Source organism: Acinonyx jubatus, chromosome D1, assembly GCF_027475565.1.
Source record: "Acinonyx jubatus isolate Ajub_Pintada_27869175 chromosome D1, VMU_Ajub_asm_v1.0, whole genome shotgun sequence".
NCBI lineage: Eukaryota > Metazoa > Chordata > Mammalia > Carnivora > Felidae > Acinonyx > Acinonyx jubatus.
In genome coordinates, this window is record NC_069390.1 from 103,803,804 (window position 1) to 103,818,126 (window position 14,323).

General features: G+C 44.4%; 1 protein-coding gene across 3 annotated transcripts in view; it reads left to right on the forward strand.

Moving 5' to 3' along the window:
• The first annotated feature begins 539 nt into the window (after nt 1-539).
• Nucleotides 540-14,323, forward strand: part of POU2AF1 (POU class 2 homeobox associating factor 1) — a 29,389-nt gene continuing 15,605 nt past the window's right edge. Inside the window, exon 1 of one of the 3 annotated variants that reach the window (XM_053204125.1) lies at nt 540-628. In XM_053204125.1, the coding sequence (XP_053060100.1) occupies nt 559-628 (70 nt within the window). In that variant the 5' untranslated portion in view covers nt 540-558. Of the gene's footprint in view, nt 629-6,344; nt 6,864-12,062; nt 12,285-14,323 lie in introns of those variants that run through there. The other 2 variants (XM_015082293.3, XM_053204126.1) reach the window with 2 other exon arrangements.

The following is a 14,323-nucleotide window of genomic DNA, read 5'->3' on the forward strand; positions in this document are numbered from 1 at the left end:
ATTATTCAGTGTGAGATGCCGAGGAATGGTAGAGCACACACACACAAAAAGTCCCTTTGCCTTGAAATGACCACATGTGGGTAGAAGAGCCTGGAGACTTTTTCTTGTGCAAAGGCTGGTTTTTTAAAGCTCCAGGGTAACAGGTGAATCAAAGGTAATAACCACTAAGTTTCCTTGACTATCTTCCAGGATTATTTATGGCAGTCTTGAGCCGTAGATAATAATTAAAGTCACCTTTAAATTCTAGGAACCATCTGTTTAGCATCAAGGGGCATTCAGGATAGCCATAAAAAGAGGGGGGCATCCTCCAGCTTGTTCCAAAGGCCAGGCTGCTACGTACAATAGCTTCTGAATACTGGCACCCATCCAGGCCACTCTGCCCTGGGTCTATGCAATCAGAATGAGTGTGCTTTCCTTTTTTAATTGTACCTAGTCATAACATCTAATTATTTAAGGCATAATAAAGCTGGAAATCCCAGCCATTAATGCTACTCCCAGATAAGAGCCTGCCATATGCAGCTGTCAGCCAGATGCGCAGATGATGGCTGGGAACCAGGGATGACAAGACGTGGTCAGAATCCCACTGCTTCTTTGGCAAAGGTAGCGGACCTGCTCTTCTCTTGGAAAGGTACAAACTGCTCAAGCTTGAAGGGGCCCTGGTGTGCATGAGTTTTGAGAACAAAAACATGAAAGGGAATTCAGTTACGGAGTCTCTTGATCAGAATGAAACAATGAAAATTAGTAGATGTAGAGTCCTCTACCCTAGGCTATTGCATTCAATCATTGCAATAACAACAGTTATCCTTACTATTATTGTTATTATTATCTTGATCTGGAAGAGGAGGACACTAGAGCTAGGAGAGCTGAAACAACTTACCCAAGGCCACCCTGCTAAAAGTACAGTTAGATTCCACACCAAGCTCTCTGACTCTACATTAAATAATCTCTTCACTATGCTCTGCTGTCTTGCCGGGAGGCAAATTCGATGGAAGAATGAAATGGTATTTATTTGCAGGAGAAATGAGAAATGGGCTTGGCTGACTCTGTGTGTAAAGGAAATATGGGAGATTGCCTGTAGGTAGCAATGAAGTTTGATACTATGCCCACGGATTTCCCATATCACTTGGGGGCTCATTAGTGTTTTAGCTGGACTTAGGCAATGTATCTTTCATGTATTTAAAAATTTGATATCATAGTATTTCTCTGAAATAAATAGTGGTTCTTAACCTTGGAATTCTTATGAACTCTACAGACTGTCTCCCAAGGAAAATGTATATAAGCACACACACACACAGGACCCCTCTTTAAAATCACTGGGTCCTCCCTTTGTCTCTCACCCCACCCCTAAGGTCAAGACATCTTTCTCTAGGGGTGCCTGGGTGACTCAGTCAGTTAAGCATCCAACTTTGGCTCAGGTCATGATCTCTCATGTCATGATCTCACGGTTCATGAGTTGAGTCCCGCCTTGGGCTCTGTGCCTGGAGCTCAGAGCCTGGAGTCTGCTTCGGATTCTGTGTCTCCCTGTCACTCTACCCTTCCTCCATTTGCACTCTCTCTCTTTCTTTCAAAAATAAATAAACAGTAAAAAAAGAGAGAGAGAGAAAGAAATCTTTCTCTAGATATGACTTTACAAATTGCTCTGCTTTTCTGGGCCACAATCTTTCTAGTCTAGGGGTTGCTCCAGTCTGTCCACATCTGCATTGATGATTCATTCATTGGAAGGTCGTATGGATTTTCTGTCTATCCAACACCAAATATCTGGCTATACGATGCTGACAATTTCTGTTTTGTTCATTGTTTGCTTGCATCTAGTTTTGCTGTTAAGAAAAACTAGTATTAATATGATTCTTGTTCCTCAGCTGTTAATATACTCTTTTTCTCCACAGGTTTTTAGAATTTCCTCTTTGTATGAGTTGTTTTTAAACTTCACAATAATGTGTCCAGGTGTTAGTTTTTCTTTACCCCTACAGTTTGACTATCACTCTTTTAATATTAGATCTTTCATGTATATATTAATATATATTAATTATTATTTATATAATATATTATATTGTATACATTAATTAATTATTAATATATAAATCATGTATATTAACATATATTAATTTTAGGGATTTGTCTTCATCATATCCAAGACAAGGATGAGACATGAATTACCACTATCACCATTGCTGTTATCATGGTACTCTCTAACACTATAAAAAAGGGAATAAGAAATGTAAAGATTGGAAGGGGAAAGAGAAACTGCTACAGTTAACAGGAGAGATGATCATCTACCTAGAAAGACCATCATAATCAACAGACAAACTGTTAAAACCAATAAGAGAGTATAGCAAGATGTAAGAAAAACAGTATTATTAGAATTTTTCAATAACGTCAACAGACAACTCAAAAATACAATAACAAGTAAGATGCTGTTCACAATGTCAACAGGAACTATGAAGCAAATAAGAATTACCTTATGGGGCGCCTGGGTGGCTCAGTCGGTTAAGCATCTGACTTCGGCTCAGGTCATGATCTCACGGTCCGTGAATTCGAGCCCCGCGTCGGGCTCTGTGCTGACAGCTCAGAGCCTGGAGCCTGCTTCGCATTCTGTGTCTCCCTCTCTCTCTGCCCCTTCCCTGCTCACGCTCTGTCTCTCTCTGTCTCAAAAATAAGCAAACATTAAAAAAATGTAATAAAAAAAGAATTACCTTAGCTCAGAATACATCACACTTCTATGGAGACAATTTTTAATTTCTAGTAATAAAGAACATGGAATATGATCTCAGTAGATGGGGAGCTATCCCATGCTTAGCGGGGCCAAATTAATCTTATAATGGTATCAGTCCTTCTTAAAGGTATCTATAAAATTCAACAAGAAGGCAATAAAAATTCCAGTTGCATTTTTTTTGGAGGAGCTTGAAAAGCTTGTTCTAAAGTTTTAAGATGTACTATAATAAATAATAGAGAAAACTTTCAAATATTAGTACAAGAACAGACAAGGAGACCAATGAAATACAATAGAATTCAAAGACAGGCCCATGTATATAAATTAGGTGTTTCTACTCAAAAAACCATGAGTGAAGTTAACAGATGTCAGGTTAAGAGAAGAAATCTATATTGAGCAAAACTGATCATATCTAGAATTTTATGTATAGAGTATACAAAGTACCCTAATCAATAGGAAAATGACAGCAACCCTATTAGAGACATTAGCAAAAGAAAAAGTCATTTTAGAGAAGAGGACATCCAGAAGGTTAACAGGCATAGGAAGAGATGCTCGAATGCATTAGTGCTAGTAACGTAAAACAAAAGCGTAATGAACCATCATTGCATCTGTTAGGTTGGCAAAACTTGGAAAGCTGGCTGGTACCACGTTTGGCGGTGAAATGGAAATACGTGAAGCCTTGTGAACTGGTGGTGGGAGTCCTGGAGAACAATCTGGCTGTATCTGCTCCACTTAAATATATGCATGTTCTCTGAGGTAGTAATTCTACCTCTGGGCATATAACCCATAAAAGGATATATATCTGTAAAAGGATGCATCAAAATATTCATTGATGCTTTGATTGTGGAGGGAGAATTCGGAGGCAATCTGGTTAAGTAAAACACAGTGTTTGCATTCCATGCGCTCCTTTCAAGACATTGCAAGAGACGGAGGGAATGTCTACATAGCAATGTGGTTGGATACAACATCGTGCTGAGTTACAAACTAAGGGACAGGGTAAGCACTATAAGACAATACCACTTACATAAATTAAAAATGCATGCATGCCCAGGGCTCCTGGGTGGCTCAGTCGGCTGAGCGTACGACTTCAGCTCAGGTCACCATCTCACAGCTGGTGAGTTCAAGCCCCGCGTTGGGCTCTGTGCTGACAGCTCACAGCCTGGAGCCTGCTTCGGATTCTGTGTCTCCCTCTCTCTCTGCCCCTCCCCCACTCGTGCCATGTCTCTGTCTCTCAAAAATAAACATTAAAAAAAATTTTTAAAAATGCATGCATGCCAAACAGTATACATTTTGTAAGAACAGGTACAAATATCCGCAAATAAAAGGCTTGACATCAACCAGATGAAAATAGCGGCTTTGACTGGTATGTGATGGAGGTGAGTGCGGACAAGAAAAAGAACAGACATGGCAGATGTGGATGGGGATGAATGAATGAAAGAATGAGTGAGTGAATGAATAAGTAAGAGAGGGACTTTCATGGACCCATGATGATAAAGTGCCATGGCTGAAAAAGATGATGAAGGCCCAAATGGAAAGGGGAAAACAAGGCCTAGTCTAGATGATGGCACATAGTGAGAATTTAGTAAATACTTGTTCACTTGAAGGAAGGAATGAAATCTGTGGCAAATCCCGTTTTGCAAAGCTAGAATTCTTTTGCAGTACGGATCAGAGTTCTTTACTGAATTATTTTGGGAGTTTTGATTTCAATATAGGAAAGTTTTAAAAAAAAAATGTGAGCATGCCCAAATTTGAGACATCTAGAGGCATTAAGGGAATTTTTTCTTTTCCTCGACTTCTTGAAGTGTTGTAAACATGGACACCTCCTTCTGTTCTTTTGAACGACGCCATGAAGTTTCACTTTGGATTCTTAGCCGCAGAGAATGTCTTCCCAGCAAATATTTGACATTTTGATCAAGTCTTGGTTCCCTTATATGTGGTCACTGATATCCAGAGTCTTTTCTGGAAGCACTGAGCTGGAATCTACTTCCTGAGCTTCAAGGCTGTCAGAGACTACTGGGCTTATAGCTGGGCATGACAGTGGGCTAATCTACTGACATCCTTTTTTATCTGCTATTGTATAAGATCTGACTTCTCAGAGCACCTCTAGATTTGTGTTCTCCCTTCTTTCCAGAGGATAGAGGAATTACCTCAGAGCTTCCATCAACCTGTTCTAGGTTTTAAACATGGCTGACATTTGGCTTTCACTGATTTCTTTTTTTTTTTTAATTTTTTTTTTTCAACGTTTATTTATTTTTTGGGACAGAGAGAGACAGAGCATGAACGGGGGAGGGGCAGAGAGAGAGGGAGACACAGAATCGGAAACATGCTCCAGGCTCTGAGCCATCAGCCCAGAGCCCGACGCGGGGCTCGAACTCAGGGACCGCGAGATCGTGACCTGGCCGAAGTCGGACGCTTAACCGACTGCGCCACCCAGGCGCCCCATGGCTTTCACTGATTTCAACTTCACAAATATCTGTCAGTGTGATTATTTAAAGTTCTGGCTCCAGTAAGATGAACTTGAGTCTGAGGGTCAGCCTATTGCCCAATCCCCCTGTGACTCTGGGCAAATTAAATTTCCTGAGCATTTGTTTCTCTGAACAATATAGATAGAAGTTTCCCCAGAGTTGTGGAAACTCCACTAGATAATGTCGTTAGGGCTACCATAGAGCTTGGAGCCTCGTAAGTAGTTGTTATTATGATTGCTTCATGAAACTCATCATGCTAGGCCTGGGAGGAGAGACCAAGATACGTAAGAAAAAGTTCTTAACTTCGTGGAACTTGGAGAAACAGGACAAAACTCAGAACGACGTGAGACAGGACAAGTGAGGTCACATATCTTTCCTAAGAACCCTGGGGGACATTCAGGGTTCGTAATTTTATAAACAAGGAAAACTTAGACTCAGTGTTATGTGACTTGGTGGAGAGGACGCAGGGAGTGGCACAGCCTCCCCGGGAACCCACCTCTCCCATGACTGAGCTGGGCCAGATGGATGTGCCTCTGTTTCCAGGGGACAAAGTTGTGTCAGATGGCTCTGAGGTAGCGTAGGGGGCAAGGCCCCAGACCTGCCCTGGGGGACCTTCGTCAGAGGGTCTTAATCCCAAAACCTGGGTCACGGGGGCCTGAGCATGTGAATTCAGATGCAAGGAGGCGGGAGGCTTCCAAACTGGGAGGGAGTCCGTGGCCTGCTACTTGTACGCTCTCAGGTGGTGAGCCTCGTGACTTTTCCTTTGAGAAGCTTCATGCTAACAGGTGGGTGGGTACTAGGAAAGAGGCCCCGCTCATATTGTACCTGCACGTTCCCTTTCAGTTACCAGCTCTGGTTAAACAGCATGGGTGTCCTCTCCTCTCTTCCCTGAGCGAGTTGGCCTTTTTCTCCACGGGCGTACGGAACACGGGAACCAGTATCTCCCATATTTAAGCATGATTAGGCCTCGCCATTTTGGTTATGGCCGGGGGGCAAGGGAGGGGCTGTTGTGTTTCAAAATGGAATAAACAGAAAAGCAGTATTAAAAGAATGAGGAGGTTGTTTAGTGAGGCTTGAAGAGACTACAGGTGTTTCCTCCTGTGTTGAGAACCAGCGGCCCCTGGGAATTGCATTTCCCGTTGAGCAGGGCCCATGGTGGACTGAGTCCTGCTAACATGCCTGTGGCGTAGAAGCCTGAATGGGCGCCCCAGAAAAGCCAGAGTTTTCCAGGGGTCTTTTGGGCACCTCGTGGGTGTGGAGAGGTCCAGGGCTGACACACATGCTCGCTCAGCTCACACGCACAGACATCTTCACGCTCACCGTGCACCGCACCACACTCTGATGACCCCGGTCATCAGGACGCGGCCTTCTGTGCTGTGTTGTTGTTCAGATCCAGCTGGCTGGCTCTGCGGGTCTGTGGCCGGTGGGCCTCCGAGGGAGCGCACAGTGGGGTGACGGGCAGCCCTGCTACAGAAAAAGCGCCCGGGTACCTGAGGTGGGAGGATGTGACGACGCTGTGCCCCCGCGCAGCGGGGACTCGGGCCTTTAAAAAGCCGAGGAAACAGCCTCTGAGCAGGCGGTGGCTACACTGGAGGAGAGCACACCCAGGTCTCACGTGAAAGCAGCCAAACTGTCTGCTTCAAAGAGAAAAGGCAACATCCTGTCACAGGCCATGCTCTGGCAGAAACGTAAGTGGTTTGACCGTGGCTGTCAGAGCCGTGCAAGCACGGGCAGGGGCCGGGGCTTCACCGGTGAGCCCACCCGGGGACGGGGGAGGGGGTGGTGGCGATGGAGGCACCGGGGGTGCCCATCCCCAGCCAGGGGGGCGCAGGGGCCAGGTGGGCGACGGAGCCCGGTGGAGAAAGCGACCTGGCAGAGGTGATGCTGATTTTCCAGGCTGGAGGGGAACGAACTAGTGTTCCAAGGTGGGACAGCTCATCGTGTCTCCGCTGCGAGGCATGAATCACTGTGGTGAGGAAAGGGCAGTTCATGATTCACACAACAGAAAAGCCAACTGTGACATTGGTTTGGGGCCGAGAGGGGAAGGCCATGGGGTCCTTCACATGATTGGCTTTGTTTTTCATCCACGGCTGCCCTGTGGCCTGGGGTTCAATTCCTCGGGCCTGTTGCTGTCTGAGTGACTTAGGTTTCTGCCGAAGGCGTGATTTGTTTGCGTGCGTGCCCTGGGACAATGTGGAAACTTGGCTTTGGTCAGGCGTGCCTCCACTCGCTCCGCTGTCCTGCCTAAGTCACTCTTCTCCACGCCTTGGTGGCGAGGCCCGTGTGTCCCAGTGCAAAGGGGCAGCGGGTTTATCTTTAACCTTAATGTTTATCCCTGGGGTCGGATGGAACAACTGTGAACTTTACTTTCCATTATGTGGGATCAAACAGAGACTCCTGTTATTAATAATGGAAATCATACAGAGATTATCTACAACATTCCTTTCTTGCAATAACAAAGTCAACTCAACAGCCTCATGAGACTTGAACCTTACCGGGGCTCAGTTCTGTGCTACCTCAAGAGAGAAATATTACCAAAAAAAAAAAAAAATCACTCTGTCTTTTCCAAGGTGCTTGGGTCTTTACAATGCCTTTTAACAAATTCATGTACACCCTACTGCAAGCAAACTTCATATAAGAGAATCTAGATTTACAGAAGATGATACATTGGGGAGTCTTTGTTTATTTTACACAAAGATATTCTCCTGGAGGCCTTGAAGTTCTGAAAATACACCTTCATCGATGAAAACGTAACTTAGAGTCCTTTATCACCAACTCAGTGTTCTCTTTTGTTACTTGTGTAAATTCTCTGGAATTGAACTTGTTAATGTATAATTGGGAGGAGTGATTTCAAAATCTCTCAGACTGCGAGGTCTCATCGTTGATACTAGCAAGATGCAATTTTTTTTTTTTTTTTTAATAAAAAGAGATGAACTTCCATTTGGGCTTGAGAGCTATGGAATCCTTCCACAGCAATTAGAGGTATGCTGATATGGGTGGTGTGCACAGTTACGTGAAGGAAGACCCTGACCTGCAGAGGTAACGGCAGCCGGCCCCATGGGACAGCTATGCAGCCGAGGCAGGCATTATTGTCTTTACTGGAAGCGCTGAGCGTCCTATAAGCCCTTACGCTTAGAGCTGAATTGGTGGATTTTATATGAGCCCTTGGGGGACTTCTGCCTTGGTTCCTACCTATTCAGAGTAAGTCATTTTCCTTTTCTTTCTTTCTCCCTTCCTTCCTTTCTTCCTTTCTTTCTTTCTTTCTTTCTTTCTTTCTTTCTTTCTTTCTCCCTTCTTTCCTTCCTTCCTTTCTTTCTTTCTTTCTTTCTTTCTTTCTTTCTTTCTTTCTTTCTTTCTTTCTTTCTTTTCTTTCTTTCTTTCTCTTTCTTTCTTTCTTTTTTTTAAAGTTTTAGTTTTCTCATATGTAAAATGGGGTAAAAATACTACCTATTCCTCAGAGCTACCCTTACGTTAGTGAGCTGAGATGCCACCATATTGTTGATCGCTGTCGTTTGCCCTCAGTGTCTGGGATACGGGTTGCTTTCCTGCGTTCATGAGCCGCCATATTCCCCCTTTTTGGTTATACACTGCATTTTTCCTTCTCTAATTCCTCTTGTGATATTAGCAGTGGTTTTTTTGTTTGTTTGTTTTGCTTTTTAAGGGGATGCTGGAGGCATGTTTCTTGCTGACACCCCAGAGGTCGGTCAGGTCCAGCAAAGCCGCATCCTTAGGGAGACTGTATTGTAAACTCCTCAGTGGAATAAGTGGAGTGAATGGTGTTACAGGTTCGGATGCATACAATCCAAATTATCTTTAATTATCCTTTGGCACCTTAAAGGAAATTAAGAAAGGCCCTGGGCACCGGACCCCTTACCGTGGATTCAAGTAAAACCTTCCTCCAGGACACTGAGGGGTCATAGGTGACTAGACTCTGTGGGGAAACCGGTAAAAACAGGGCAGCATTGTCAGCCCGCTTAGAATCACCTGATGGAAGGGCAGAGTTTGAAATCAGACACCAAGAGTGCTGAAAAGGCACTTTCTTTTTTCAGAAAACACCCTCGGGCCATGATCTGAAATGACTGTACTAGGGGGTTCTGGAAAGGGTTAAGAAAACATCCACTTTGTAAATGTTGCCTCCTCCCTGCCTGGCCCGTGATCCCTGTTTGTGAACGAAATGTGAACACAGACTCTGGTTCAGATCAGCTCGGAAATGCTGACACACAGAAATGGAAATCTTCGAGCCTCATCCATGGATCTGAGCTTTGCTTGACTGGCCGGTTAGATAAAGAAGTCACGGCACCTGCAGATTCCCTTCTGGGCTCTGCACTTCGTCCTACAGGTCCCGAGTGGATATGAATTCACATCCACCCCAATGAGAGGTCCTTGTTAAGGCCAACTGGCTACAGGGCAGTAGAAACAGCAGAAGCGATGGGGTGAGGCAGGTCTGGGTTTGAAAGTTGGCTCGGCAGCTTAATTATTCAACCTTCTTAGATTCTTAAAAATCTGGAAAATGGGAATTTTAATGCCTGCCTTACAAGGCTTCTGTCAGAGCTAAAGTAGGGAATGTACGTAGTGTTATCAAGTCTCCTGAGCGTGGTGAGAGAGAGTATGTGCTGTCCTGGGATATCTCCCTTGTGTCCATCTGGAAGGATCAGGGTTATGCTAAATTCCTTCCTGTCTCTCCTTTTCCACAATTTGATTAGCAGAGTTAAAAAGACATCACCAAAATATTCTTGAGTGACAGCATCTTTCAAACAATTTTTCGCGGGTCTAAATCAGGGATCTGCAAACCACAGCCTTAGTGCCACATGGGTCCCACTAACTGTTTTTGCAAATAAAATTTTATCAGAGCATAGCCGTGTCTATTCACATATTGTTGGGCTGCTTTTGTTACAACGAAAGAGTTGAGTAGGTGCCATATGACCTACAAAGCCTACAGTATTTACTATCTGGTCCTTTACAGAAAATAGTTTGCTGACCTCTGAACTAAAATGATTTGGTTCATACTTTAGATACTCTTTTCCTCAGGTTTTTCTGCGTCCTGGGGTCACACAATGCCAGCGCCAGTGGGAGGTAAAATTTGCAGTCAATTGATTAAGCGATTTGCATAATGCTGAAATTTGATTTGATTGACTTCTTCCTTGAAAGCTATGGAACCGTGTATAATAAACTCAACACCATTTGTTACAAAATGAATGAGTCACATAACTGCTTTTTCTTGTTGTTCTTTGTGTAAGGGAAGGTTTACATGATAATGAAAGGCAGGCTGCCTGATTTTCTTTGAACTGGCTAGTTGCCTTGATTCCCCATAGACATGGCCTTGGTGTTTCTTTGCTGTGGTGCCCAGGGAGGCACTTTACGAACAGGAAATGGTTATTAAACTATTATGGCATGAATGTGCCTTTGCTTTCCGACAACTTCAACAGAGCACAGGTTCACAAATAGATACATTAGGGTGTCAAAATTGTCATTCATGTAGAACTCTGGATTTTACTGCAGGGTTCCACTAAATAGCCAATTAGAAAAATTTTTTTTCTTGACATTTATTTTTGAGAGACAGAGAGAAACAGAGCATGAGCAGGGGAGGGGCAGAGAGAGGAGACAAGAATCCGAAGCAGGCTTCAGGCTCTGAGCTGTCAGCACAGAGCCCGATGTGAGGCTCCAACCCACAAACTGTGAGATCATGACCTGAACCGAAGTCCGATGCTTAACCAACTGAGCCGCCCAGGCACCCCTGTAGCCAATGTTTTTTAATGTTTATTTATTTTTGAGAGAGAGCACAAGCAGGGGAGGAGCAGAGAGAGAAGGAGACAGAGAATCTGAAGCAGACTCCAGGCTGAGCTGTCAGCACAGAGTCCGACATGGCACTCGAACCCACAAGCCTTGAGATCATGACCTGAGCCAAAGTTGGATGCTCAACTGACTGAGTCACCCAGGCCCTCCAAAATAGCCAATTTTTAAAGGGAAGTGAAAATTCAGTAAAACATAAGAGACGCCTATAGTAGTCATCTGCTGTTTGGAAGTCTATCTCTTGCAGGAACTCAGTCAAACTGGTAACAAGAAGTAATTTAGGTCTGTGCAGTACCTTTAACATTTCTATTGTGTGTTACAACCTTTGCCCACTTAGTAAGCACCTTTACTTCTTACCAAGTTTATGTTATTGATTCAGTGGTTCTTGTTGATAAGGACAAATAGGGTCTAAAAGACAGACACAAAGTCACATGCACAGAAGGAAGTAAAGTAAGTGACAAACACCTACCGAGCACACAGATTAACTGGTAAAAAGAGTAATCTTTCAAGGTGGACACTTCCTTCTCCCTGTATTCACTAAAGAAAAATGCCAACTTTGTTTTTCTCTATACCCAGAAAGTTCCCAAGTCAGAGGTTTGGAAATCTCTCCTCCAGTTTAAGTCGGTAAATCTGTTCTGTTGTAAGGAACAAAAAGAACCAAGGTTGACTACACTTATTAGCTAAATACCTGGACATTTAATTAGCTTAGAAGTTCTGTAAATTTTTGCTTTTAAACCTTCCCGTTACAAAATAAAGGTATTAGGTTCTTTCCTCCTTCTGATTTCTTTCTAAAGAAGTTTATTTGCCTACTGATGAAGATGTCACCAGTTTCTGACTTTGAGCCAACCAAGTCAAGTTTGGTTAATTAAGATTATTAACGTAAGTTTCACATTTATAAAGTACCTGGCAACATTCTAGTTTAATCATTTTTGTAGAACAAATGCTTGAGGAGAGTGGGCTTGCCTGGGATAGAGAGGCTTTCTCTGGAATCTTCTTGTCCCGGTTGTGTGATGGTGTGGCCAAAGCATTGTTCTTTAAAGTTTTTTTTTTTTATTTTTTCATTTATTTGAGAGAGAGAGAGAGAGAGAGAGAGAGAGGGTGGGGAGGGGCAGAGAGAGAGAGGGAGACACAGAATCTGAAGCAGGCTCCAGGCTGTGAGCTGTCAGCACAGAGCCCTATGTGGGGCTCAAACTCACGAGCGGCGAGACCATAACCTGAGCTGAAGTTGGACACTTAACCGACTGAACCACCCAGGCGCCCCATGGACAAAGCACTGTTCTTGCAGACAGGAGACGTGGAGTTTACTTTCCAATCTACAGGTAATTAGGTGTGGGGTTACAGGCAAGCCACCTAAGCACCTTATTTCTCAAGTGTTCCAGCTATAAAATGGGACTTGCCCTTTCCTGGCTAAGAGCAGGGAGAGTGAACTTGACTTCATCTTCTTTTTCTAGCTGTAATTTCTGAGCTTTCATGAATGCTTATACCAAATAAATACATGTTTTCAAACCCAAGTCTTTAATTTAGTAGAAGGCATGCTCCCATCTGCACAGAGCAGTGCTTTTCAACCTTGGCTACGCATTGGAATGCTCTGGGGAATTTAAGAAATCCTAATGCCCAGGTCCCAACCCGAGGGTTCTCATTAAATGGCCCTGGGCATTAGCTTTTCAAACCTTCCCAGGCAATTCTCATGTGCAGTCAAGGTGAGAACTACTGAGCTGGAGGTTACAGGGGACGGCTTCTAATATTCCTTTGGACATTGCAGTGCCATGGGCAGGACACGTTCCATCCTGTTCATAGGGGTACGTACCAGCTATGGGGCACGGAGTACTTACTTGGTGCCTTGCACTGTGTCACATGTTCTGTCGCATCAGACTGATTACATTTGGTTGCTAGTGAGGAGACCTGAAACAACGTGGGTTTGAATAAGACAGCGGCATTAGCTCTGTCGCACTGAACAAGTCCACAGCAGGCTGTGCAGGACTGTATGCAGACTCTACAGTCCCAGCGACACCTCTGGCTACTTCCGTCTTTCCGGTCTGTCGTCCTTGGCATGCAACTTTTGTCAAAGTTGCTTTGTGGTTGTGCCACTTTAGCTCCAGCCACCACCTCTGTGTTTTGGACATGGAAGAAGAAGAAAAAAGAAAAAAAACAACCCCCCCACCCCCCATCGTGTAGGGTTGTTAAGTCAGAAAGGATAAGGCTGATGTTGGGTGTGGCAGTGGCCAGTCTTTGCCACACTTTGGATGTATTATCTCACTTAATCCTCAGAGAAACTCCGAGAGGCAGGTTCTGTTTCAAGCTCCATTTCCTGGATGAGAAAATCTGAGCTTAAAGATTAGGTTAGTAACTCACGCTGAATATTGTCTTACAAAGCTGTCCTGTGTCCCCGCCACAGGGCTCGGCTCACTCCCGGGGCTCAGAAGGTAAAGCACACAGGCCTTGGTAAAGGCACAGGCCTTCCGCGTGAGATAAAGGAATGGACACCCGATGGCAAAAATCAAGTATGGCAGCTGGAGACTGATGTTCATACTTCACGCCCTCATTCTGATGCGCGTGTTTCATCTAACTTACTGAAAGAAATAAGGTCTTTGCTTCCTTACCTCCCGCACCGGGCTCTTTGCACACATTTCATCTGCAATGGGAGGGCTCAACGCGGAGAGAGTGACCCAGAATCTCCCCCTCCTGCCAACGTGCAGCCCATCTGTTTTCCGGGCAGCACTGATGAAGAGCTGTGTGGCAGCCTGAGCTGGGACCCAAGCTTCTGCCTCGTCGGCACTGCCTTCTTTTTGAACTATCTAGACTTTGGAAGAGTCAGGCTGTCCGTTCACACACGCGTGTGGTGTGGTGTGGAAAGCAACATCTAGAGAGTAGGGGTTTATTTGGAATCAGAGTGCCGTCTCTGTTCTTTCTATGCCGTTAGCGGTTTAAAGTTTAGCCTCTAGTGCAGACAGATCTGAGTTTGAGTCCTAGGTTTATGCCTCACTCTGTTGCCATTTCCTTAAGTATATAATGGGGCTGTAGCTCTTACCTCACAGGCTGTGGTACGTGTTTACTACTGTGCTTTGCATTAAGTCAATGCTCAATAATAAATATTAGTTACTATTCTTAATTTCCCGCTCCCTCTCGCTCTACGTCTGAGAACAAAGCTGATGCGGCTAATTATAGATCGTAATTTGTGTGGCCTCTGAGTTCTGCATTTCTTGTGAAATAGCAGGGCGGCACATTTCCAGTCTTGTAATTTGTGGTGGGGCTAGTGATCAGGGCTAATGCCGATGGTGAAGCTGGCCATTCTGTGACCAAACTTGGAACTTGGGCCACAATTTTCAATCACGCCTCATCAGGCGGCAGGCTCATACTG